Source organism: Phlebotomus papatasi, chromosome 3 (assembly GCF_024763615.1).
Source record: "Phlebotomus papatasi isolate M1 chromosome 3, Ppap_2.1, whole genome shotgun sequence".
Lineage (NCBI taxonomy): Eukaryota > Metazoa > Arthropoda > Insecta > Diptera > Psychodidae > Phlebotomus > Phlebotomus papatasi.
Window position 1 is genome coordinate 82,170,762 of NC_077224.1, and position 22,593 is coordinate 82,193,354.

General features: G+C 35.8%; 4 protein-coding genes across 4 annotated transcripts in view; 1 reads left to right on the forward strand and 3 right to left on the reverse strand.

Annotated features, from left to right (window-relative positions):
• Nucleotides 1-22,593, reverse strand: part of LOC129806037 (cytosol aminopeptidase-like) — a 489,987-nt gene that overhangs the window by 157,135 nt on the left and 310,259 nt on the right. The window lies entirely within an intron of this gene.
• Nucleotides 576-4,922, forward strand: LOC129806058 (uncharacterized). The gene is made up of 2 exons (XM_055854375.1): nt 576-750; nt 821-4,922. The coding sequence occupies exons 1-2, from the start codon at nt 711-713 to the stop codon at nt 1,180-1,182; spliced, it is 402 nt and encodes a 133-aa protein (XP_055710350.1). The 5' UTR covers nt 576-710; the 3' UTR covers nt 1,183-4,922.
• On the reverse strand, nt 4,909-6,640 carry LOC129806042 (protein disulfide-isomerase A6 homolog). The gene is made up of 2 exons (XM_055854357.1): nt 6,446-6,640; nt 4,909-6,374 (listed from the first exon to the last, which is right to left on the reverse strand). Exons 1-2 carry the CDS (start codon nt 6,459-6,461, stop codon nt 5,083-5,085), a joined length of 1,308 nt encoding a protein of 435 aa, XP_055710332.1. The 5' UTR covers nt 6,462-6,640; the 3' UTR covers nt 4,909-5,082.
• LOC129806051 (juvenile hormone acid O-methyltransferase) lies at nt 10,426-11,549 on the reverse strand. The gene is made up of 3 exons (XM_055854367.1): nt 11,133-11,549; nt 10,789-11,069; nt 10,426-10,683 (listed from the first exon to the last, which is right to left on the reverse strand). The coding sequence occupies exons 1-3, from the start codon at nt 11,501-11,503 to the stop codon at nt 10,505-10,507; spliced, it is 831 nt and encodes a 276-aa protein (XP_055710342.1). The 5' UTR covers nt 11,504-11,549; the 3' UTR covers nt 10,426-10,504.

Genomic DNA, 22,593 nt, shown 5'->3' on the forward strand with positions numbered 1-22,593 from the left:
CGAAAATTGCTTCTAGTGTGTAGACACCATTAATCTCTTATTTCATTTCTTTTCTTACATTTACTTTACACATCAACACAATAATCGTAGACATATTCGACCAGTAAGTTGAATGAAGTATTCGTTATGTTAGTTCATTTCATTACTATTAAAATATTAATTATTATTATTTGTTGTACTTGAGAAATTACCAAGAGGTGAATCTTCCAAATTCTGCTATTGAATCCTTTCCGGTTGAAAGTTGAATTTTAAAATAATTATTATTTGAAATTCCAACAAGTTTATTTCAACCCAAAATTACGATTTCGTTTTAGTATGCAGCGAATAACTAAAAAAAATCGATTTTGTTGCTATCATCAACGGTGTGGAAAATAATCCATTTACTACGGAACTAAAGCGAAGTTTTAAAATATAAAAATAAAATAAAATCATAGAATTACCAAAATTATTATTCTACACAATTCTTATTTATTTTATTTATAATGAATGAATACACGATACCGGTACGGATTGATAAAAGCGAAGGCACTCATGTAAGCTGTTGAAAGTCAGCTGGAAATGGAAAGGTTGGTCTACCGGGATATTGAGCAATTCAAATATTCATCTCAGTGTTTTGTGTTTGTTTTGTTTTCATTGCATTTTTTATCATTTTTTTCACACAATTTTATCATCTTTTTCACCTTTTCCCACCACTTTAACGTACTTAAATCATGCCCAAGTACTTTGTGCTGTGTTTGCTGGTGATTCTGTGTAAGTATTCCCTCCCGGAAGTCCTCAATTTTCCTTGAGCGTCTTTGTTGACACAACTATCATCCTGCAGGTGTTGATTTCGCCCTGCCGAGCCCCCTTGTGGGCAGATCTGGCAGTGGCAAGAGCACTTCCGGACGTCGAGGATACATTGGACCCCAGTCCGGAAGCGATGGGGCAGCAGCAAAGACACAAACGCAGAAGAAACAGGGTCTCTGGGGAATTGTGACCCTGATAATGTTTGTGGTTCTCCTGGGATTTGGGGGCTACTATGGGTACATCTGCTTCCCATTTCTCTGCAAGAAGGAACGTCACTACGATGTGATGGATGCAGAATCTTCCACAAGTGCCAGTACACCAACAACACGATCCGCCGCCGAGTTCGAGAAGATGGACCCGGAATTCGATGAGAACAGTGTGTTCAGATACAAGTAGCCAGGATAGTATTATTTACTCATTTACTTAGTAGGAATAGGATCTTAACCCTCATTTGACCTTTTCCGGGGCACTTTTGCCCCACGTGAAGCATATGCATCTTGCGAATCTTTGCAGCAAAAGCAATAGCTGCGCCCCTAGCGGAAATTTTCTGCGCTCTAAATGTCCGGAAAAGTTAGCGTTGAGTGGCATCAGTTGATAAATTTTCAAAAATAAAAATTTACAAAATTATTTTGCAGAGTTCGCAGAGTTGTAAAGAATAAGAAAAATTTTCTTTCGGAATTTTTGTCAATCAGATCAAAAACGAAATAAGCATTTTTTTCGAGTTACATTCCTTCGATAGGTTTTCTTTTGAGAAGACAAACATTGAGAGATATCGCCCTAGGGGTTAGTTCAATTTTTTTTTACATTTAGCCGAGACACATCGTACGAAAAATGTGTCGTTATCTTTCAAAAAATTATTTTTTCTCTAACTAAGAAGATCATAAAGGAGAGAAATGACAAGTTACAGCGCTAGTTCAATAAAAAATCACAATTTAATTCCATTGCGAGCAGAAACTCATGATTTTTTCGGTGGTGGTATGTGTCTCCGCTTCTTTGTTCTCTCTTTTCGTTGAACAAGTCATTTATGATAAAGAAAATTACCCTTTTCCATGCATTTGTGTCAATGCTTATATATGCTTAAAAATACTTATCATTTATCAGATGAAACGTAGAGTATACCAGTCAGTTTCGTAACGGGTTGGTGTCTTGTCTTAAGTTGTTATTAGTCTTGGACACTTTTAGAAAATGTTTCTTCGAGTATTACAAATTTCTATCCGGTAATTTAAGACAAATTTTAAATGATTGTAAAATTATAAAGGGGCGACTCATATGAAGAAACCCATGCAGTAATTGCCTGGAAAGGACGTTTCTTGAAACTACAGGAACCCAAATTTCTAAAAACTCCATAAATCCAAGAATAACGGGAATGATAGCGGTCGAATCTAAAAATGGAGTAGTCATAATCATTATAAATCAAATAAAAAAAGAAAAAAAAAAAACTTGAGAAGAAAAGTTCAACGAAACCCGAAAATCTTCAGAAACCTAAGAAAATTCAATGGAGAAACTTTTACAAAGTTGTCCGAAAATCACAAAGTACTCCCAAACGGATCGTGTAATCCGAAATTCGACAGATTTTCACAAGGTTTACGGGTTTTACGGAACTAAAGAAACTTAACTAATTTTCCTAGAAGCTTCCGAAAAGATTCGCGAAACCTAAAAAAAAATCAGAAAACTCTGAAATCTGAGAAACTCTAAGGTTTTATGAAATTTGAGAGAATTTGAAGTTTCACGAAACTAGAGGATCTCCTAGTGATTCACTAAGAAACATCAAATGGTTTCACGAAATCAAAGAAACGAAAAAAATTCTGAGAAGTCTTCGTAAGATTTCACGAGTTCCGAGTAGTTTTCGGAAGGTTTTCTTTCTCGAATTTCCAGAAGCTTTCAGATGGTTTCGTGAAACCCGAAAAACTTCATAGCAAAAAGTTTCAAAGAGGTTTTGAAGTTCAAGACACTCAAAATTTTGCGAAACTCGAACATTTGACTGAGAAACTTTGAAAACTGTTACAAAATCAGAGAAACCGAAGAAACTTTCTGAAAACACTCCCTAAGCTTGCCCGAAAACCTAGATACCTTTAGGTTTCACAATTTTGTAGGATTTGAGTTTATTGTGTAGTATTCTGTAATTGCAGAAACAATAATTAGAAAATGTTGTGTATTCTTAGAGAATTTCTTCAAACCAGAAAGAAGATACGAGGAACGCGAGAAACCTTGAAAAGGTTTCCATTCCCGTATTTTCATTACCTTTCAGAAGATTTTCTGAAATCAGAGATCTCTCAGAAAGGCTTCACGAAACAGGACTGGGGAACATTCTTTAAAAAAAGCATTCTTAAGATTTTGCGAAACTCAGAAATCTTTAGAATGTCAAACCTTTTTTCATAACTTTCATAAAGTTTTCCGAAATCTCCGAATATATCAATTTTTTTAATGAATCCAATAGAACCGCTAGAACTACAAAGGGTTTAATGGAACTAAATGAACTTAAGAAAATTTTCGGAGTTTCGCGAAACTTGGAAAATCTTCTGATGGTTTCTGGAAATTCCAAAAAAAACTGATGGATTTCGCGAGGGAATTATACAGGGAGTTCCGCTATGAAAGAATTTTTCGGGACCGAAAAAAAGCCCGCGAATTAACTCCAGTAGCAAAATTGCATCACTGCAGGAGATATTTTTGGGATAAGTTATGGAAACGCCATGACGTATGCAAAACATTTTCGACGTCAATTTTTCAGCCTATTTTCAGCGCCAATGGTTCATAGGAAGTGTATTTCAAATTTCTCGCTTGAAAAATATTTGCATACATTTAGGGGTATTTCAAAAATTATTTTATAAATGAGCTCCCAATAGTAGGCAATTCATATCAAATTCTTTCAATTCGTTTTCACTTAAGCCGGAACTCCTGGGAACTTCCTGTATTCCTCTCGTTCAATAATAACTTTCCCGATTTGAGAGCTATCTCCGGTTAAGGTTTTTTCTGTGCCGACTTGAAGGTGTTCTTGGCAGTTGACGATTGAACATTCTATCAAGAATACCGAAATTTGAATTGATAGAACAATAAGCGCTAAAATGGCGAGTACGTGAACTTGCACTTTAGGCGAGGGCAAATTATTGAAATCGTACTCGCACCCGTCAGCTTTTTAGTGGCTGAGTACGTGCAGCAAGTACTTTATATACAAAAGGATCTGAATCTGCCGGGTATGCGAGTGGATTTCTCTCGGCCTCTAAAGAGCTGACGAGTGCGAGTACGATTTCAATAATTTGGCCTCTGGTAGATTTTCGAATAGGTTTGGCTTGGCTTTGAATCATTGAAAGATTATTACTGAACGGAGCCATGAGGTTCACTGAAAAACGGTAAAAAAGTTTACAAAATTATATTGCAGAAACCTTCAGATGGTATTCTGAAATTCTAGAAACCACAGAAAGGTTTTTAGTAAAGTCCGAAAGATATTCAGAGGTTTCTGAAAAGTAGAGAAACTTGAAAATTTTGAGAAACCTTCGGGAGATTTACAGACCAGAGTTTTCAGAATCTGTGAGAAACCTGGTTTGTGAAATCAAGGACACCAAAGAACAGTAACAAAAGCTGTTGCAAGTAATCGCAAAGCCCCACAGAATATGAAAATGGTTGGCGGAACCAAAATTTACTAGTTGTTATTTTTCTAGAGTTGCGGAACCTAAAAAAATTGCCGAGATTAATTTTCAGATTTTACGAAACCAGAAAAAATTTAAGGAGCGACCTACTTCTAAGTTTTACTGCTACGGTTTCTGGTTTTTCGGGTTTCGCGGAGGAATTTTTAAGTTTCACGGGAAATTGACAAGGGTTTCTGAGTATGAGTCACCCCTTGCAAAAAGCCTGAGAAACGACAACCCTTTGTCAATAAATTTAAGGAATGAATCACCCCTTTTGAATTGAAGTAAATTTTGACGCTCTTTCAACTTTGCCAACTTTGTGTAAATTCAACACTAAATTTGAGTCAATTGAGGGTTAAGTTGAGAATTTTTAGGGTAGGAAACATATCATGAAAGACGGGGAGACTGAAAAATTGCCAATTTTCGATTTTAGAAGAAAAATCTCAAAGCATCATCAAAAACCTGTATTATTCGATTTTAAGAAGAAAACTTCAATAAATATTTTTTACGATTTTTTAATTTTTTTCCTTACATCAATATTTATTTTCTCTCGCAGTGGAAGTTTACAAAAAAAAAAACAAGAATAAAATTACAAATATCTGAAGAGAAAATGATTTCCGGGGAGACAGTCTCATTGATTAGTGAACTAGAAGATGGTTTGTGTTGAGAATGTCTACAGTTCCTCCTTGACGTCATCCAGGACGACATCGGACAGGTCGATGTCTTCTTCTTCCGGCAGTTGTCCGTCCTTTCCGTCCCACGGTTCGGCCGTTTGGACGGAGATTTCGCCATTTCCGGGAAGGGGAGCTGTCTGGCCACGTCCGTAGGAGATGTCCCGGAGGAATTCGTTGATGCCTTCGCGGGAAAAGGAGCCCCGGAGCAGGGCGAATTTCTTCTTTTTGAGGTTAACAACTCCCATGGCAGGGTAGCCAAAGCCTCCGATTCCCAAAGTTTGTTCTAGCTTCTCCTGGGCCAGGGCTTCTGTCCACACGTAGCCCCAGAGTTTAGCCTTGTATTTCTCAGCCATGTCCCGGAGGACGGAAATGTAGCCATTGCGGCATTTGGCATTGCAATCCAGGATGTGCGGAAGGACAGAAATGATACACAGGGCTTTGCCTTCACAGGCTTCCGTGAGGACATCCTGAGACAGGAGCTCATGAACCTCCGGAGCCGGAACATTTTCAGCATATTTGTCCAGAGCCCATGTGACAATGTCAGAGGATGTCCTGCCTCCGTCGTATTCCTGCACAGAATCTCTGTCTTTCTTGCCACCGGGGAAGAATTTGATGGTGGGATAGCCCTGAACTCCATATTCCTGTGCCTTTGACTGATGCACAGTGGCATCCAGAGCTCCCAATTTGACCTTTCCCTTCAGTTCGGAGGCTGCCTTAGCCCAGTGCGGAGCTAAATTCTTACAGTGACCACACCAGGGAGCAAAGAACTCCACCAGCCAAACGTCATCACTGTTCAGGACCAATTTGTCAAAATTGGAATCTGTCAGCTCGATGACATCATTACTTCCTCCACTTCCTCCTGATCCATTTCCCCCACTCTTTCCCCCCTTCCCACCCAGTGCAGCCTTCACCTTCTTCTTCACCTCGGTCAGAACAGCCTCAGCCATGGCATCAGCCGTCCTCTGACCACTGTAATCCGTGGGCGTCTTCCCATTGAAAAGCTTCAGGGTAGGGAAACCCTGCACCCCATACTGCCCAGCTAAACTCTTATGCTCATCCGCATTAATAGCACCTACCTTAGCTACCCCTTTGAGTGCCGTGGCGACCTTCTGATACTCAGGAACCAGATTCTTGCAGTGACCGCACCAAGGAGCATAGAACTCCACAATCCACACGGAATCTCCCTGCAGAACCAACCGATCGAAGTTCGCAGGAGTCAGGTCCACCACGTCACTCGATGAAGGATACAGGGCTGAGCATGTATGACCAAACAGCCACAGCAATATGCTTCCTGGACACAAAATACAGAAAGAGGTTATCTCAATGTTTCCAACGAAATCTTCCTTCTGCCCCCGAACTCACCGAAAATCAGCTTCATTTATCACTATTTGTCTACAATTGAACACTTATTAAACTGATAATTGGGTGCTACGTCAACCTGCCACAAGATACTGGCCAAATTGATGGGATTACACTTGCAGGAGGGCTTTTTCACCTTGCCGGCCGACGAAATATTATTATTTGTGTGCTGGTGAATTCTGATTGGACGGATTGGACTTCTCACTAGTTCACAGCATTTCCCGGTAGATGCCCTCAATGTGAGCTAATTCAAAAAGTAACGACTCGAAAAATGTGGGAGTTTTTTTTAATCTCTTAAAAAAGATGATTATCAAATTTAGGGAGAACTGGGTCAGCTTTGAATTGGGGCAACTCTAAAATTATTTTTTCTCCTATTTTTAAACAAAATTGAGCCTTATCATGATTATTTTAGCTCCACAAACCGATTGAGAAGAAAAATTGCAGTAGAGGAGACCGGGGTACTTTTACCCAGCAAATGAGGTTTTTTTTTTATTTGATTTTTTTGATTTGTGAAAAAATGATAAGGCTTGTATAATATTTTCATGTTCCATAAGTAGCATTAGGATATTGACTATATGAAACAGTGTAGTTCAAAGCTCTAAAATCCTTGCCTTTTTCTAGAGAGGATAATGAAAAAAGTATGACACACTGGCTACACTTGCCCCGGCCTGGGTAGATATAGCCACTTTTGGAGTGCTATTTGCCACCAGTTTTCCAGACGAAATTTTAAACTGGAGATACGAAATATTGTTTCGCTTAACTGAGAGAAATCCGAAAAAGTTAAAATAACATTCCGGAAATGTTAATTTTATTCTGCAGTATTGATCCGAAATCGGTGTAAATATTATGCTTTTTAGGTGTATTATGGGTTAAAGTTATCCTTTTTCATGTTAATTTTACACTTAAAAGGGTGTAAAATTAACATTAAAAAATGTTGATATATTTTTACACCTAAAAAGTGTTAAAGTTACGAGGAAAAAAAGTTAATTGCACCCTCTTTTTTTTCTCAGTGTTGATACACTGAAGCCCACTGATGCCTAAATATGTCACTTAAAGCTAAAGAAAATGGCTTTAGTATACTTTTTATGGCATTTTTGTAATTGCGGCAAAATTGATGAAGACATCCTGAAAAAATATATTTCACAAATTGTTCATCAAATTGTATTACAGTGAAAAATCTTCAACAGTTTTATCCCGCCACGGAAGAGTGGCTACATCTTCCCCGAAGGCTGTTTCAGTGTTAATCATCTTATATAAAATAGTAGATAATTATTGTCCAAGTGAAAAATATCTCTAAATTAACTTTATTAAACCAGAAACAAAGTAAAACTATGAGATTTTGACTAACAATTTAAGAAAGGTAGGAAACCAAATGCTAGGCCATAAACTTTAACATCAAAACTACAACTTTATACCCATTTTATAAAAATGTTTCTAAATTGTAGGATAACAGGGTCAGACCTATAAATATTTCTGGGAATATGGGGATGTATGTGTTCCTACAGTGCTGTCTCGCTATATGCACAGTTTGGGTACTTTTTTTGACAGTTCTCTCTCTGAATATGCACAACTTTTTTTGAAATTCCCAACGGTTTTTTTTCTTACTTTTAATAAATTATCATTTTTTTAGTGTTCTAGAATTTTCCGTGTTATTTTAAATATAATATGAGACAGAAAAAATAAAATAAAGAAAAAATTAAAAACAAGAAAAATGAGTTACTAAGAAAATAATTTTCTTTATTACTTTGTCACCTTTGTCAAAATGTAAACAAATTGATTTTGAATGCAACCGACACAAAAGCTGTGCATATAGAGAGTGTGCATATAGAGAGACAGCACTGTACTTTCATTAAAAAATACTTTGCTCAATGTACATTTTAACACTTAGATGGACCCTAGTGGCAGCCGCTGCCAATTTAGTTTTCAATGTTATTTTTTATAGTGAAGAATATATCATTTCGCCTGGAGGCCTGATTAAATGTGTGCAGAATTTACCTGGCTATTTTTTCGTTATAAAATTTTTAATAAAAATTAAATATTAATGTAAATATATTGCAAAAACAAAAAAAACTGCACTCGGATGGACCAAGTGGCAGTTGCTGCCATATGCATTTTATATGGGAGTTTGACGTTCTGCAGATGTAATTTTCTTGATTATTAATGTTTAAAAGCCCTAAAAGAACAGTTTGAAAGTGTTTTTGCTAATTATTGAGATGAAATATAGGGAAAAGTGACATATCTTTAAATGCGTAAAAATCAGAATGCTTCAATTTTTCTCTTATTTCCCAAAGCTAAAATCCCATTTTTTTTAAAGTGAAGTTAATAGAAAATAGTTAATAGTATTAACTATTGTTCATAAAGTAGAATTTTTGCTTTGAAAAATAAGAGAAAAATTAAAAATTCAAAGGCTGCCGTATTAAAAGGCAGACCACATTCCCCTACTCCATGATTCTGATAAAGATGAAAACATCGAATGGTTAGAAATCTTTAGAAGCAGTACCGAAGGAGATAAAATTTCTGATTCAGACACCAGAAAAGAACTGACTGAGGCTCCGAACGTTAAAATATATGTAAAAATATTAAAATATTATGTAAAATCCGATAAGTGGCAGCGGCTGCCACTTGGTTCATCCGTGACACTTTTAGTTAGGGTTCTACGAAGTGTTAATAATGTGAATAAAAAATAAGAAATGACATGTAAAATATTAGATTTTTAAAGGAATTTAATTATTTAATACATATTTACAATTTCAATTGATAATAATAAAAATTTCTATTAGAACAACGTGGGGCAAAATGTGACAAGTTGGGGTTTTTGAAATTCGATATTTATCTCAATAAAAGAGATGAAGCGTTCATATTTTTATTATAGATAGTTTTCAAAAACCTTCTTAAGTATAGAAAGTTTGAAGGGATCCGAACAAGGAATATGAAAAAAAAATAAAAATTGAAATATTTAGCCTTGTGTTTTAAATTTTCCCCTTACAGAAGACGTTAATTTTCACCAACATATTTTCCAAAATTTATGCATTACTGTACTGAGTATGTTTAGTATAAATTTGATATTCTGCACATTAATCTATTATCCGATTTTTCAAATACTTTTATCCAGAATTTTTGAATCTGCTATTTTTCGAATTTTATCCTAATAACAAATATAAGTCTTTATTCTTAAAAATGCATTGACTTTCTATTTTTTTTGTAATCTTGAATTCAAATAATAAAAAATGTTTGTTTTGTTAAATCGGTTAAACCAAATTCAAAATGTCAAGCTTTGTTTCAAAATTGTATAATTTTCTTGTCAAATATATTTAATTTATTTTTAATTACTCAATTTTTTTTAATATTCTTTGATTTTCTTCCTTTCTAAATGTTTTTTTCTTATTTACATCTTACAATTCTTGACTTTAATTTTAATTTCGCTTTGTATTCCGAAAACAAATTTTAAAATAATATTGAAAATATTTATTTTGATTTTTTTAAAAATTATTTATAATATAATCCTATTATTGGATTTTCTATGATCAAGATTTCAGAATCCTAAATATTCATTTCAATTCGAAACTAAATGTTATTTAAATTAATGTAGTAATAAACAAAACGAGAAAAGAATATTTGATTATAAATTTTAAAATATTCAGTTTTAATTGGAAATCTTGAAATATATATATATTATTTAAAAATAAAATAAACTGTGACTACGGGATCTAGGACACGTTTTCTGTGTGTTTGAAAAATAAAATTTTATTTATATATCGTTTTATAACAGTACTCTTCTGACTTTTAAATAACAAATAAAATATTCAGACGATACTTATTACGAAATTTATTTCTTGTAGGGGAAAGCTTACTGGTCAGGTTTAAAAATTGGTCAGAATCATCAAAGGAGAGACATTACGGTCTCCATCATCTCCATCTCCAGTTCGCCTTTTCTACCTTCCATAAACCGAAGAGCAACTCAATTTAAAATTAAACCACCAATGCCAGTGTAAAAAAATATTTATTTAGCATTTTCATTGAAATTGCGTTATTGTATTAGAATTCTGTGCAGTAAAAGTCACTTTATTTCCTTCCATAAGCCACTATTAATTTGTACGGTGTGATGATCCGGGATTTCTCGTCGAAAAGGCTCATCCTGGTGACCCAGGAGAGGTAATCGTTGAGAAAATCATTCTCATAGTCATTCTCGTGCTTTGACGCAGGTAGTCTCTCCAGAAAAGGATTTATAGCCTTGACGGACTCTGGAAAGCAAAAAAAATTTGAAAATTAAAAGTCTTTGGACTAAGGATCCACAAATGGCCACTCCTGGCACCACTTAAGGCCACTAAATTAGACTGGTTACTTACTTTTGAGGATGTCTATTCCTTCGTAGGCAAAGAAATTCTCTTTAAGTTCTATCCGGATCTCTGTGAATCCTGCCGAATACATCAAGTCCCAGAACTCTTCGGCAGGCTTCTCGGAATGCTGGTAGGGAGAGATGAATTTGTGAACGTCTGTCATGTAAGGAGCCCATTTTTTGCTCTTGGACATGTTCTCGTAGATCTCAAATATGGGCATATTGGCCAGGAAGGTCAGGAGACAGTCTCCTCCAGGTAAGAGGAGATTGTAGATGTTCTGGACAGCAGCTCTGGAAGTTAGGAATAGATCAAGTCATATTGCACAAGAAAGGTATTTCAGGATGAGGATTTACTTCTGATTCTGAACCCAGTGGAGGCAGTAGAAAGATGTGAGATGATGATATTGCTCATTGAGGGATTCGGTGGGGATTTCAGCACCAATATCCAGGGTCGTGAAGGAGACACGTTTGAGATGACCATAGGTATCCCTGGCATACCTCACCATCTGGTCAGAAATATCAGCACCAACGACATGGGAGTAGTTTTCAGGGAGCACTGGAAGGAGATAATCCACAAGAACATCTCCACTTCCACATCCCACGTCCAGGACAGTATCCTGTCCATCTCCACGCCACTGAATCAGATGACCAAACTCCTCAAGCACTTCCTTGGCATCTCGACGCTGAAGACTATTGGCTTTCTGGTACAGATAAGCCTTATTCATCTCACTAACCGCGATCGCACAACTCTGTAAGCCCCATGTGGAGTGTTGGGGCTTTTTTATACTCCTCAGCGGTGCATCTTGTGGGAGAATTTTTGGGAAGTGGACCCAAGAAAAAAGTGCACTAATACGAATGATCACAAAAGCCACATTGGAATTGGACAATCAACAGATGTATCTCATCTCCAATGGCCAATAGAATATCCAGAAAGCTCGTGGAGTGGCATGTGAGAAAGAGTGGGAATAGCTTCCACCAGCCAGAAAAAAATCCATCTAATTGAGTAAAAAATTATTTTTAGTTTTCTCAGCCACTTTTTCTATTTCAATAGATGCTTTTTGGCTTTTTGAGGTCATCTCTGGAGATCATTTCGGCACCGGAAAAGGCAACAAGAGAGAAAGGAAGAAAATCACAATGACAAAAAGAATTTGGAAATGACGCATTTTCCACGGAAATGCGACATATGAGAGATATTTTTGGTATAAGGAAAATTTGAATGATAAAAGCACAGAGGAGCTTAGGAAACTTTCAGAGTGTCTGGCCAGGAGGGTTTGTATTGAAATTCAAAAATAGTCACTAGAAAATTTTCTCTAATCTATGTATATCATCGACTTGTACAATTCATTGAGAAGTATCCAAATAAACTGAAGAAAAGATATTTTTTGTGGGAATTTTCACTTAAAGTTAGAGACGTATGTACTTACAAAGCTAAAGAAATTCTGTAAGGCTAGTTTCTATTCTTCCAACTTTTACTATTATTAAAATTGTTTTTCTTAAGAACACAATTAAAAAAAATTTTGATTAATAAAAATTTAAATTCAATAAAAAAATAAATAAGAAGTTAAAAAGGGGTGGCAAAGTGTCCCAAGTTAAGTATTTTCGCATTATTTACCGTTTCTCAACCGATTCAAACCGATTCATAAATCAGTCAAAAGATCCCTCAAAATAGTTTAAAAGGCAATAGAATTCATTTTTGAACAAAATCTGCTTATCGGTTCATAACCGGTTTATTACCGGCTCACAACCGATTTAAACCCATTTATAGATCACTTAAAAAATTTCCCAAAGTACACCCCAGGAGTAAAATAATTGATTTTAAGATAAAAATTAGTTATCGATTATGAACCGGTCCATTACCAGTTTAGTTTTGTCGGAAATTCCAAGACCTTTTCAATGAGCCCGAACATGACCACATTCGCTTGATAAATCTAGTCTTAAGAGAGCTTTTTTTAACTTTTGGCCTTGAAAAACCATTATTAAGAATGATTCAACGCTATTTTCGTACATGCTGGAATGTCTGCCTGAACAACCTCTATCTCTGACCGTTTGGCCCCTAGAATTGGCAACAGCCAGATGGACAGATGGACAAACAGCGTGCCAACATTTCTCAGAAATCGTTTAAAATTGGTCTTCCTCAGTGACCCACTGAAGAAGACCCATATACGAGCTTCAGGCTTAGCTATATGGCTTAACTGGTTTAATTTCTTATCAATCACGATTTTTTGGAAAAATTTTACTTAAAATTGGATTATTAAAGATAAATGACATTATTAGGCTATCAAAAAACAATAAAATCGCTCGCTATTTAGGATTTTGAGACCTTCGGGAACTGGGCTAAATCTCTAGTCTGAAGACCACTTAAGTCTTAGCCATATGGCTTCACTTTTCTAATTCCAAGATGTTTTGGAAAATTTTGGCTTAGGATTAGAATATTAAGGCCAAAATAACCATTATATTCTGATAAATCAACAAAATTGGCTGCTTTTTAGGATTTTGGGCCCTCCAGCAACTGGGCTGAACTTCTAGTCTGAAGACCGCTATACCGATGACGAAAACTTTGGAGAAAATTAAGTATTTTTGGTTTTGAAGAAGAAGACGAACCTGTGACGAACACTGGATGAAACTTAAGATATTTTTTGCTAAGTAAGTGTTTCATAACATTGACTAATTTTCGGGCACTACAGATCAAATTTCGTATCTGTGAAACGCTTTGTTTATGGCTGTAGGGGAGACCGGGGAAAAATTAGCCAATAAATGAAATTTTTCATTGCATATAATTTGTATTAAAATGTTTGCATCGTGCTTTCAATAAATAGGAAAGGAAGTGTAATTTTGGAATTAATACTGGCTTCTTTAATATTCCTTCTAATGGCCTCTACACACTATGAGAAATTTCTTTAAAAAATGCTTTTTTAAAGAAAAGTTCCCCTATCCTTGTAGGTAGAAACGTCAAATTTTTTTTAAAAAAACAATTTTTGCCAAAAAATGCTTCTAGTGTGTAGACACCATAAGACAAGTTATAACATCCCACTATCTAATACCACGCCTGGCTAATCTGCTCCGGCCTCCCCTACCTCTCATTTAAATTATTATGTAGAAGATTTTTCGCCACAAAACGGTAAAGTAATGATTGTGTCGTTACACTCCTCGGCGTTGGCAAGCTCTCTTATTGCAATTTCAAGATTGCCCCCCTGACCTGCTTCAGAGTGAGTGTGTCATAGGAAGCCTCAGGGTGCGGATGCTGAGCCTGCGAATCCCAAAAAGAGGGCCATCACCTATTGAGTGTAAGCGTCGGTAGTTCCGGAAGGACTACAATTAGTTGAAAAAGAATTTAAAAAAAAATCCAAAAGAACCAAGTTTCAAGGGATTTCCAATTAGGACGTATGAATTAGATAGACTAAACTAGCAATTTTAATCTTTAATAAGAAGTATACATGTTTACATTAAAACCCAAAGTCTATCCCTTATACGGGTCCAGACTGGAGGTTTAGTGCAGTTCTCATAAATCTTGAAATCCTAAAAAAACAAGCAAGGCATTTCAGTGATTCTTTAAAATATTAGTTTTTTCCATAAAACCAGCTCGATAGAAACCAAGTAAATTTAAGCCATACTGCTGATCTTTAGGACTGAAGATTGGATTGCCAGATCAGTTTTTAAAGCTTGCCATAAGCATACATAGATGGCTAATTTTTTCTGAAAACTCAAAAACTTGATCAAAATATAAACTTTTTTTTTGTCATGAATCGGTAGCTTAAATAAGACCAATGCAGGGGTGTGCAAGAACCGTTTGAAATCGAATAATCGTCAGAATAAATTTGTTCATGTAGCGTTTTGACCGATTGACGTACAAGTTTTATTTGACGTTTGTTCGGTTTCAAACGGTTCATGCACACGTCTGGACCAATAAATGAAAATTAAAATAATTAAAGAACTTAATGTTAGATCCATCAGGGAATTTGTAAGAACGGAAGTAACCGGTAATGAACCGGTTCATAACCGATAACCAATTTTTATTCGAAAATTAATTATATTGGTTCAGATATGTATTTTGGGCAATGTTTTAAGTGATTTATAAATCGGTTCAAATCGATTCTGAACCGGTAGTAAACCGCTTATGAACCGATGAGTAATTTTCGTCAGAAAATTTGGACGCTTTGCCACTTCATTTTTTTTCAAAATCAATAAAGTCTTGTTAATATTTTGCTTTCGAAAATCAACTAATTAGTGAAAAGCAATTCTCATTAAGGGGTGGTTTATATAGAGAAACCCGTGCCAATTGTCTAAGAAGTATTTCGTAAGTGACAAGAAACCGTAGGAGCAATTAAGAACACTTGTGAAGATTTTAGTCAATTAAAATACCGATATTGACAATGTAAGAACGATAGTTAGTAATTACCTCTCGGTAGTACCCGTTGCACATCATGGTTGTATATGATTCGGAATCATCCTTCCTCACATATAAGGGCAATATACTCCCAAGAAGCAATTTTTTTTAATATAGTCTTGTAGAATACCCTAAGTAAGGCACTATAGAACCAAAAATCTTTTTATTTGCTTATAACGCTCTTGGTTCCAGCACTGAGATTACTAAAAGTAAAGTGGCGCACTCTTAAGGATCTTAAGAGGTTCTATAGGAATTTCAACAGAAAATTCTCACTTTAAAAGCGTTTTGAAAGTGCACTAAAAGACTTTTCTAATACTTGGTTCTATAAGGCAGCTATTTTTCTTCTTGGGCGCAATATACATGCTCCTCTTAAATGCAGCAGAGTTTGCATTTCTGTTTCCAGCGGACCCATGTTTCAGACGAATATGTGAAAACTGGCTAAATCATATAGTTCTAAACATTTTACTGGGTTGCAACAGGTAATAAGTTGAAATGATACTCAAGGATATCCAGAGAAAGATACCGTCCACGAATTACCTCGAATAATAGTGAAATTTCGCAATAGGGTAGAGAAATCTCTTTCTGCTAGGGCAAAGAGCCTATTTTTCGTGCCATAGACGCGGGTGACTTTGCCCGCCTACTATTCGTAAGCTTTTCTTTAATTCTAATGTTTAAGACCGGTTTTCACCGATTAAACATGGTAGATTGGATCAGTGAAGACCATCCTTAAGTGCTAGAATTAAAGAAAAGCTTACGAACAGTAGTAGGCCAAAGTATTCGACGGAGGACAAAGTCACCCGCATCTACGGTACGATCAAAAACTTTGTAATGGCTAAATTTTTCTTATGTTTCTGAATAAATGTGGCTCATCGCATTCATATTTTGAAAACTAGGGGAATATTTATTTAGAAACATAGGAAAGATTTAGTCATTACAAACTTGGGATCGTACGAATCATAGGGACTTTCCCCTATTATTTTGGTCGGAACATTAGCAGTTTAGTTTGATTATTAGTAATAAAAAAAAATAATAAGAGATCAAAACTCTTTGCAATCACATTTTCAAGGTTATATAGAAGTTTAAAGTGGCTAAAAGTGCTCAATCCACTCTATAATCGAAAAACTTTACAATTGATTCGCGAAGACTGAAATACATTAAAAAGGATTTATTGGGTGAAACCCTATAAAGCCTGATAAACTTGCTGATAAACCTGAAAAATTTTCAAAAGTTTCACGAAAATCGAAACATGAGGGCCCTTGTCATTAGATTGAGTCACCCCTTGAAATCTTTATAAATATTTTGGTTTGTAAAAGAAGTTTTTTTTTACCAAATTTAAAATGTATTTTTAGTCTTTAAGTCTTTTTTTGCAATGCAAAACCTTTCTTTACCATTGCAATTTTGGAAGAATAAGAGAAAGATACGGAATAACCTGCCAGGCTTTCCTGTTTTATGGACTGCCCAAAAAAAGAATTTCATGACCTCTTAAACTTGACCGTGATCAAGGTCAGGCTATACTGCAATTGCCGAACCGAGGAAAGTTCATTGATTAGGAAGGCTCAAGTGTGAATTGGATATGGAAAAGTTGCTGGAAAAATTGATACGGATGGACAGCAAAGGCACTATATGTAGCTTCATGTCCACATGAGTGCATTTCATTGGACCTACCTCAATGGATTAGTTATTGGCTCGACTGTTGAGCTAAATTGGTATTTACAGGGAATCTTGGAGATTCCTATCGTTTTTAGAACATTGTTTATCAATAGATTATCTCATGCAGAAGAAACTGTCTTGAGGAAAGAATGCCCCCTCTAGAAGTGAATGAAGAAAAAATCAAAAAAAAATGCTTTTAGCCAAAATCTGGTAAAAAATCATCAGTGCAAATTCTTCTGCGTATCGGATCTTGGACTATGGAAATTTTGTTAGCCCCACAGCATAAATCTCGTTCTTTTGAATGATGTTTTGGTTCTTTCTTTGGTTGTCTGGATCTCGATGACTGCATTTTTGTCCATTTACCTCTTCCTCTTCATCCCGCATGGCACCAGAGTGAGAAATTTTTGGTTGCATCGATGAGGCAAAAAGACAAAGTTAAAGTCCCAAAACTGACCAATCTCATTGCATTCCAGTTCAATCTGATTCTTCTGCAAGATTTGCAAGAAGAGATATGGGGGAGAGATGCACATTCTTGAACAAGAGCAACTCTTCTGTATTTTAATCCCCTTTTTGCTGGTTGGAATCTTCCAAACTCTCAACCCAAAAATTCGCCAAAAAAGAGATTCAACTGTCCATAAATTTAGCACCAAATTTTCCACAATTTTCTCAAGTGCGTGGGCGTTAGAAGTTTTTAAGGGGAGCTTCGAGAGTTTGCGAGATTCATTAGAAAGTCTCTGTGATGACCCATTAATATGTCTACTGGGTGCTCTTAACCAAAAGGGAGGCGCCGAAGAAGGAGGAAAAAGGGGGTCATTGGACGATTGAAAATTAGAAAGTTTTATAATTTTATTATCATTTTATCGCCCTTTAAATATTTATACGGTCAAAAGACTGTTGTGGGTGCATTACACTCTCTCCTCTTTGAACAAAAAAAAAAGTTGTTCTTGCATCTTGAAAGCATCATCGTCCAGTTCTGGGAGAATGAACCTGAGAGACACTCATTCTATTTGAGATAGCCCAAGAAATTTTATTGAAAGTGAAAACACAACATAAATCATTCCATGATAGGAGGCAAATGAACTTCTTTAAGCTGGTCATCATTTCATGGTGGAATTTCTGTCACAAAATTTCCATTAAGAATTCGATTTCTTAACCATTAGCCCTCTCTATTATATTTATGTAAAGCTGCCAAAACTGCATATAAAGATTTCCAAGAGATTTGTTTCTGCAGATGACTTAACATTCTTAATATAAGATCGATCAGTTTTAAGGTATGGATTTACCGACCTTGCTCAACTTAAAAAAAATCTACGGAACATTTTTACGATGGTTGGAAGCCATACGGTTTGAGATATCATGTTTGGATATTCAATGGCTCCCTACCTGAACAGTTAATTAATAATATCTGAACAGACATGGGTAAGGCCTCTGCCCTGTCTTCTCCACATAATCTTTTACAGGAGCCAACGTCTTACGCCGAGAGACGGCTTAACGTAATAATAATCAAAATACAGTAGACTCTCGCTAATTCGGCTCTTTTAAGATCGGGCTACTTTTAAATTCGGGCGGCAGTTAAATTCGAAAAATGTTTGTCGACATTTTTTAAGTTTGATTTTGATTATCGAATAAAACAAATATCCTTAAACTTACCATGGTTTGTCTTAGTTATGATGTGACTTTGCATTGTTAAGGGGTTTTCGTGAACTTTACGATAAATAAAGTAAAATAATAAAATAAAGTATATCGTTGCATTTCAAAAAGTTTATCGCCAGAATTTCTCTCCAATTCGGATGACATTTTGGTCCCAAATGCCCGAATTTGAGAGAGTCTACTGTAATTATCAGATTATATTTTCATCGGCTTCTGACTAATCCGTTAAGACCAAAAACGGCTTATTCAGTGGGAAAATGATGGGAATTCAGGCTTATGATTATTTTGATTACAATTACGTTATATCCGACTCTCGGCTTAAGACGTAAGAGTATCTAGTACCGGCTTCAGACCCAAGGCTTAGCCATATGGCTTAAGTGTTATAATTTCTTATCAGTCAAGATATTTTGGATAATTTAACTTAGGACTGGATTACTAAGGACAAATGACAAATTAGATTCTAAAGGAGCAATAAAATTCGTTGGCATTTAGGATTCTGTGACCTTCGGGAACTGGACTAAACCTCCAGTCTGAAGACCGCTTAGGGCATAATCATGTCAGAAGTTTGATTATCTGAAGTTCTTAGTATAATCGATGGGATCGGGAATCTTCGTTTTTCATTTTGTTTTTTACACTTTTGTTTTTCCCAGTTTGTCTTTGGAATCTTTGTCTACGGTAATTTTTGTTTTTTGGAAACTTTGTCTTTGGAAATCTTGTCTCTCATATATTTTGCACAATTTTCGTAAATTTTGTCTGTAACACATTTTACACAAGTATATTTTATAACTTTCCAAAAATTTTCCTTTTCTCAGAAAATTTCCCTTTGCCCCAAAGGACGAAACTAAAAACTTCCCGAAACACAGAAAATTTCCCTTTGCCCCAAAGGACGAAACTAAAAACTTCCCAAAGGGCGAAACTAAAAACTTCCCAAAACACAGAGAACTTCCCTTTGCCCCGACAGGCGATACTGATAACTTCCCAAAACACTGAAAATTTCCCTTTGCCCCAAAGTACTCTCTGCCTGCACATTGGATCGCATTGAATGTGGATGTCAATCTTATTCAGATGTTTATTCAAACAATGGTCGGTTGTTGGCAACCCGTCGGGCTCTCCAGCGACTGCCAGCCACAATATAATCCGTCCGTTTTTTTTAATCCATGGCCATGAACAGTCTAGATACACAACAGTTAGTTGCCGCGGCCCACTCCATTTGATAGGCCTTTAACATATCTACTTTTATTATAGACTTCCTCATTTGTGAGAAGAGCCCAATACTGGTTCAGGTCCAATGAAAGCAATCTTAGCTTCCGCAACAGCGAAGCGGTCTGCTTCATCATTACCTTCAATTCCACTGTGTCCAGGTACCCAGTGTAGTCCAACTTCACTTATCTGAGAGGTCTTTTCTAACAGTTCCTGGTATTCGGAAACAAAAGCAGACCGGGTGTTTCCTTCCCTAACAATCGGCCTTCAGCTGCCTATGCAGTCCATACACTATGGTAGCAACCTAGGCCTGAAACACAGTTGTATATCGGCCAAGATGCACTGATCCATTAAGCTGAAGCCGAGGATAGTGGTAGCCGGCCCCTGAAGAGACTCCTACACGAAATCTTTTAATAGTGCAACCGCTCCAGCCTGGAGCCTCTAGGTTCAATAGTTTCGCCGTCGAAATCGCTCCATTCGGATCTAGTGTATATTGTAGCATTGACCCCTGTTCTGGGAAAAATTTCGCACCGAAAGTCATCCTTCATCAAAAGATCAGGGTAAGTCCTGACAGGACCGTTTACGCTGTTTGTCCGGAAAGGTCTTGGAATTTCGGATAAATCTGTATCGGCTCAAATCGGTTCTGAACCGGTAATGAACCATTTCATAACCAATAATAATTTTTTTTTTGTAATTCAATTATATTACACTTATTGTGGGATTATTTGGAGAGAAACTCCGTCCACGGAGCGTGTTGAAAGCTCTGGTAGAAGAGTTGAGTTTTTGATCCTGGGTTGTAAACTCCTGGGTTACGGCATCCGGACGGAGTTTCTCTTCGAATAATCCCACTGTTACATCAACGGCAATTTATTTCTTAGAAAATTAAACTAATGGTGTATTTTGGCCAATGTTTTGAGTAATTTATAAATGTATTGAAATCGATTTTGAACCGGTAATAAATCGGTTATGAACCGATAAGTAATTTTCGTCCGAAAGTCAATTCTATTACTCTGAAAACTATTTTGTACGATCTTTTGAGTGATTTACGGATCGGTTTAAATCGGTTGACAACCAGTAAACGGTTAAATGGTCTGAAATTACTTTTGAGGTATAGCAACTAAGTCACGAGTTCGAGTAATCCGCAAAGCCTGGGATGCTTTGACTATCCTTTTTTTTACTAAAATACTTACCAATCTGCTGTAGCTAAATTGAAGTCGGATTTAGTTCAGCACGATTTTCTTAAAATGATTTTAATATTTAAAAGAACGGTTTCCACGTCTATTGATGTTTTAATATTTGATATTTCAAAATTATTATGAAGTGCATGTTAAGATACTTTTTGGCTGTTTTCTTAAGTAAGTAAATTTAGTAATCAGCAAATGCGAGCACTCCCTCAATTTCCTCTTGCCTTTATTTTAAAATAATCATAGAAACTTTAAACTGCAAAAAGCTGTTTTTCTCTACGATTTTAAAACACTTGATATGAATAAGAATTCCAGAGCTGAAAATTGTTGCGATGAAACGAAACACCTCAAAGATTTTCATCTCAGAATTACTTTATTTTGAATAAAATGTTATTGAGTGTTACAAAAGCGTTAAGAAACTGTATAATTTAGCCCTTTAAGATCTATTTTTAGCTCCTAAGTGGATTTGAATTAGGCATTAATGTAATCTGCAATATTTTAGAAAATTTGAACATCACGATTTTTCCACTTTAAATCGAAAATACTGTCAAAGCTGCATTTCCCTATCTCAAATAAACCATTTCCATGCCATTGGTCATTTCTTAAATGGACTTTATGATTTAACCGTTTTACAAGAAAAAAAATGCTTTTCTCATTGATAAATATTTCGAAATAGCTTTTCAGAAATGAGAGAATTGATGCTTCTTGATGTTGTGGAGATCTGCAGATTTCTCAAATGTCTCATCCCAATGTAGTGGTAAGGAAAAGCCATTTTAGACGTGTATCGATTTTAGATTTTCCCAACATATTTCATACCTTATATTTGTGCCTTTTCTCTCGCACCAACTTTTCCCACTCATGGTACGAATATAAATTTCCAAAATAATACGAAAATCTCATCATTTTGGGGGCTGCTTTCACACCATCATCATCGCATCCCAAAAAGAATTCTTCCCCAATTTCTACCCCCCAAATACCCCAACCACGGGAAAATTGTTGGGAGAATGTGTTAGTGTATTTTTGGGGTGTCAAAAGGAAATATTTTTCTCCCTCTGTGCTTCAATGGGTGGCGCCCAAATGTGAACCAAAAAAAAAAGGAAAAGGCTCTTGTGAGTGGGAACGAGAGAATGATTTTACTTGCGGGAATATTTTTCTTTCTTATATTTTTCCACGCATCTCACACTGGGTTATATTTTTATATGGAATATATTTTTATGTCTTATATATATTTTTTTCTTCTTTTTCATGTGAGTTATGGGGCGCGGGGGGGATGGAAAAGATGTAAGAGAGAATGGAGCAGAAGATGAGAAAAAGTTACTATAGATGGAGCCAATTGTAAACCTAGATCAACTTGTTGAAGGTGAGATTCTTAATGCAGACCAACTCTAAATGCGTATAAAATATTTTTCGGGACATTACAGTGGAAGCTAAAACTAAAGTATACCTGGCATAGGGGAAAGTTTTTAGGCTTTGCGCATATTCTGTCTTCGAACACTTCATACTTTTTCCATATTTGTTTAATAAAGTTGATCTAATGGCAATATATTTTAATAGCTGTCTTAAGTCATACATTTTCTAAAAAAAATCAGGTCATATTCATTAAAGGAATCTTATTTTCTCAATAAAATTCAAATACAAAAACTAAAAAATTAGAAAAACTTAAATTGATTTAGGAAAAGAAGTTAAAAAAAATTTTATTTAAAGGGTCCAGAAAAACCGTCGCGCTACTATTTTTAAGTGGCGCCAT

Excerpts from the sequence above, each read along its gene's own strand:
- LOC129806058 (XM_055854375.1), top strand. The coding sequence starts at position 711 with ATGCCCAAGTACTTTGTGCTGTGTTTGCTGGTGATTCTGT. Across the intron at positions 751-820 it reads GTGTTTGCTGGTGATTCTGT|GTGTTGATTTCGCCCTGCCG; the intron begins GTAAGTATTCCC and ends ATCATCCTGCAG.
- LOC129806051 (XM_055854367.1), bottom strand. The coding sequence starts at position 11,503 with ATGAATAAGGCTTATCTGTACCAGAAAGCCAATAGTCTTCAGCGTCGA. Across the intron at positions 11,070-11,132 it reads CACTGGGTTCAGAATCAGAA|AGCTGCTGTCCAGAACATCT; the intron begins GTAAATCCTCAT and ends CCTAACTTCCAG. Across the intron at positions 10,684-10,788 it reads AGGAATAGACATCCTCAAAA|AGTCCGTCAAGGCTATAAAT; the intron begins GTAAGTAACCAG and ends TTTGCTTTCCAG.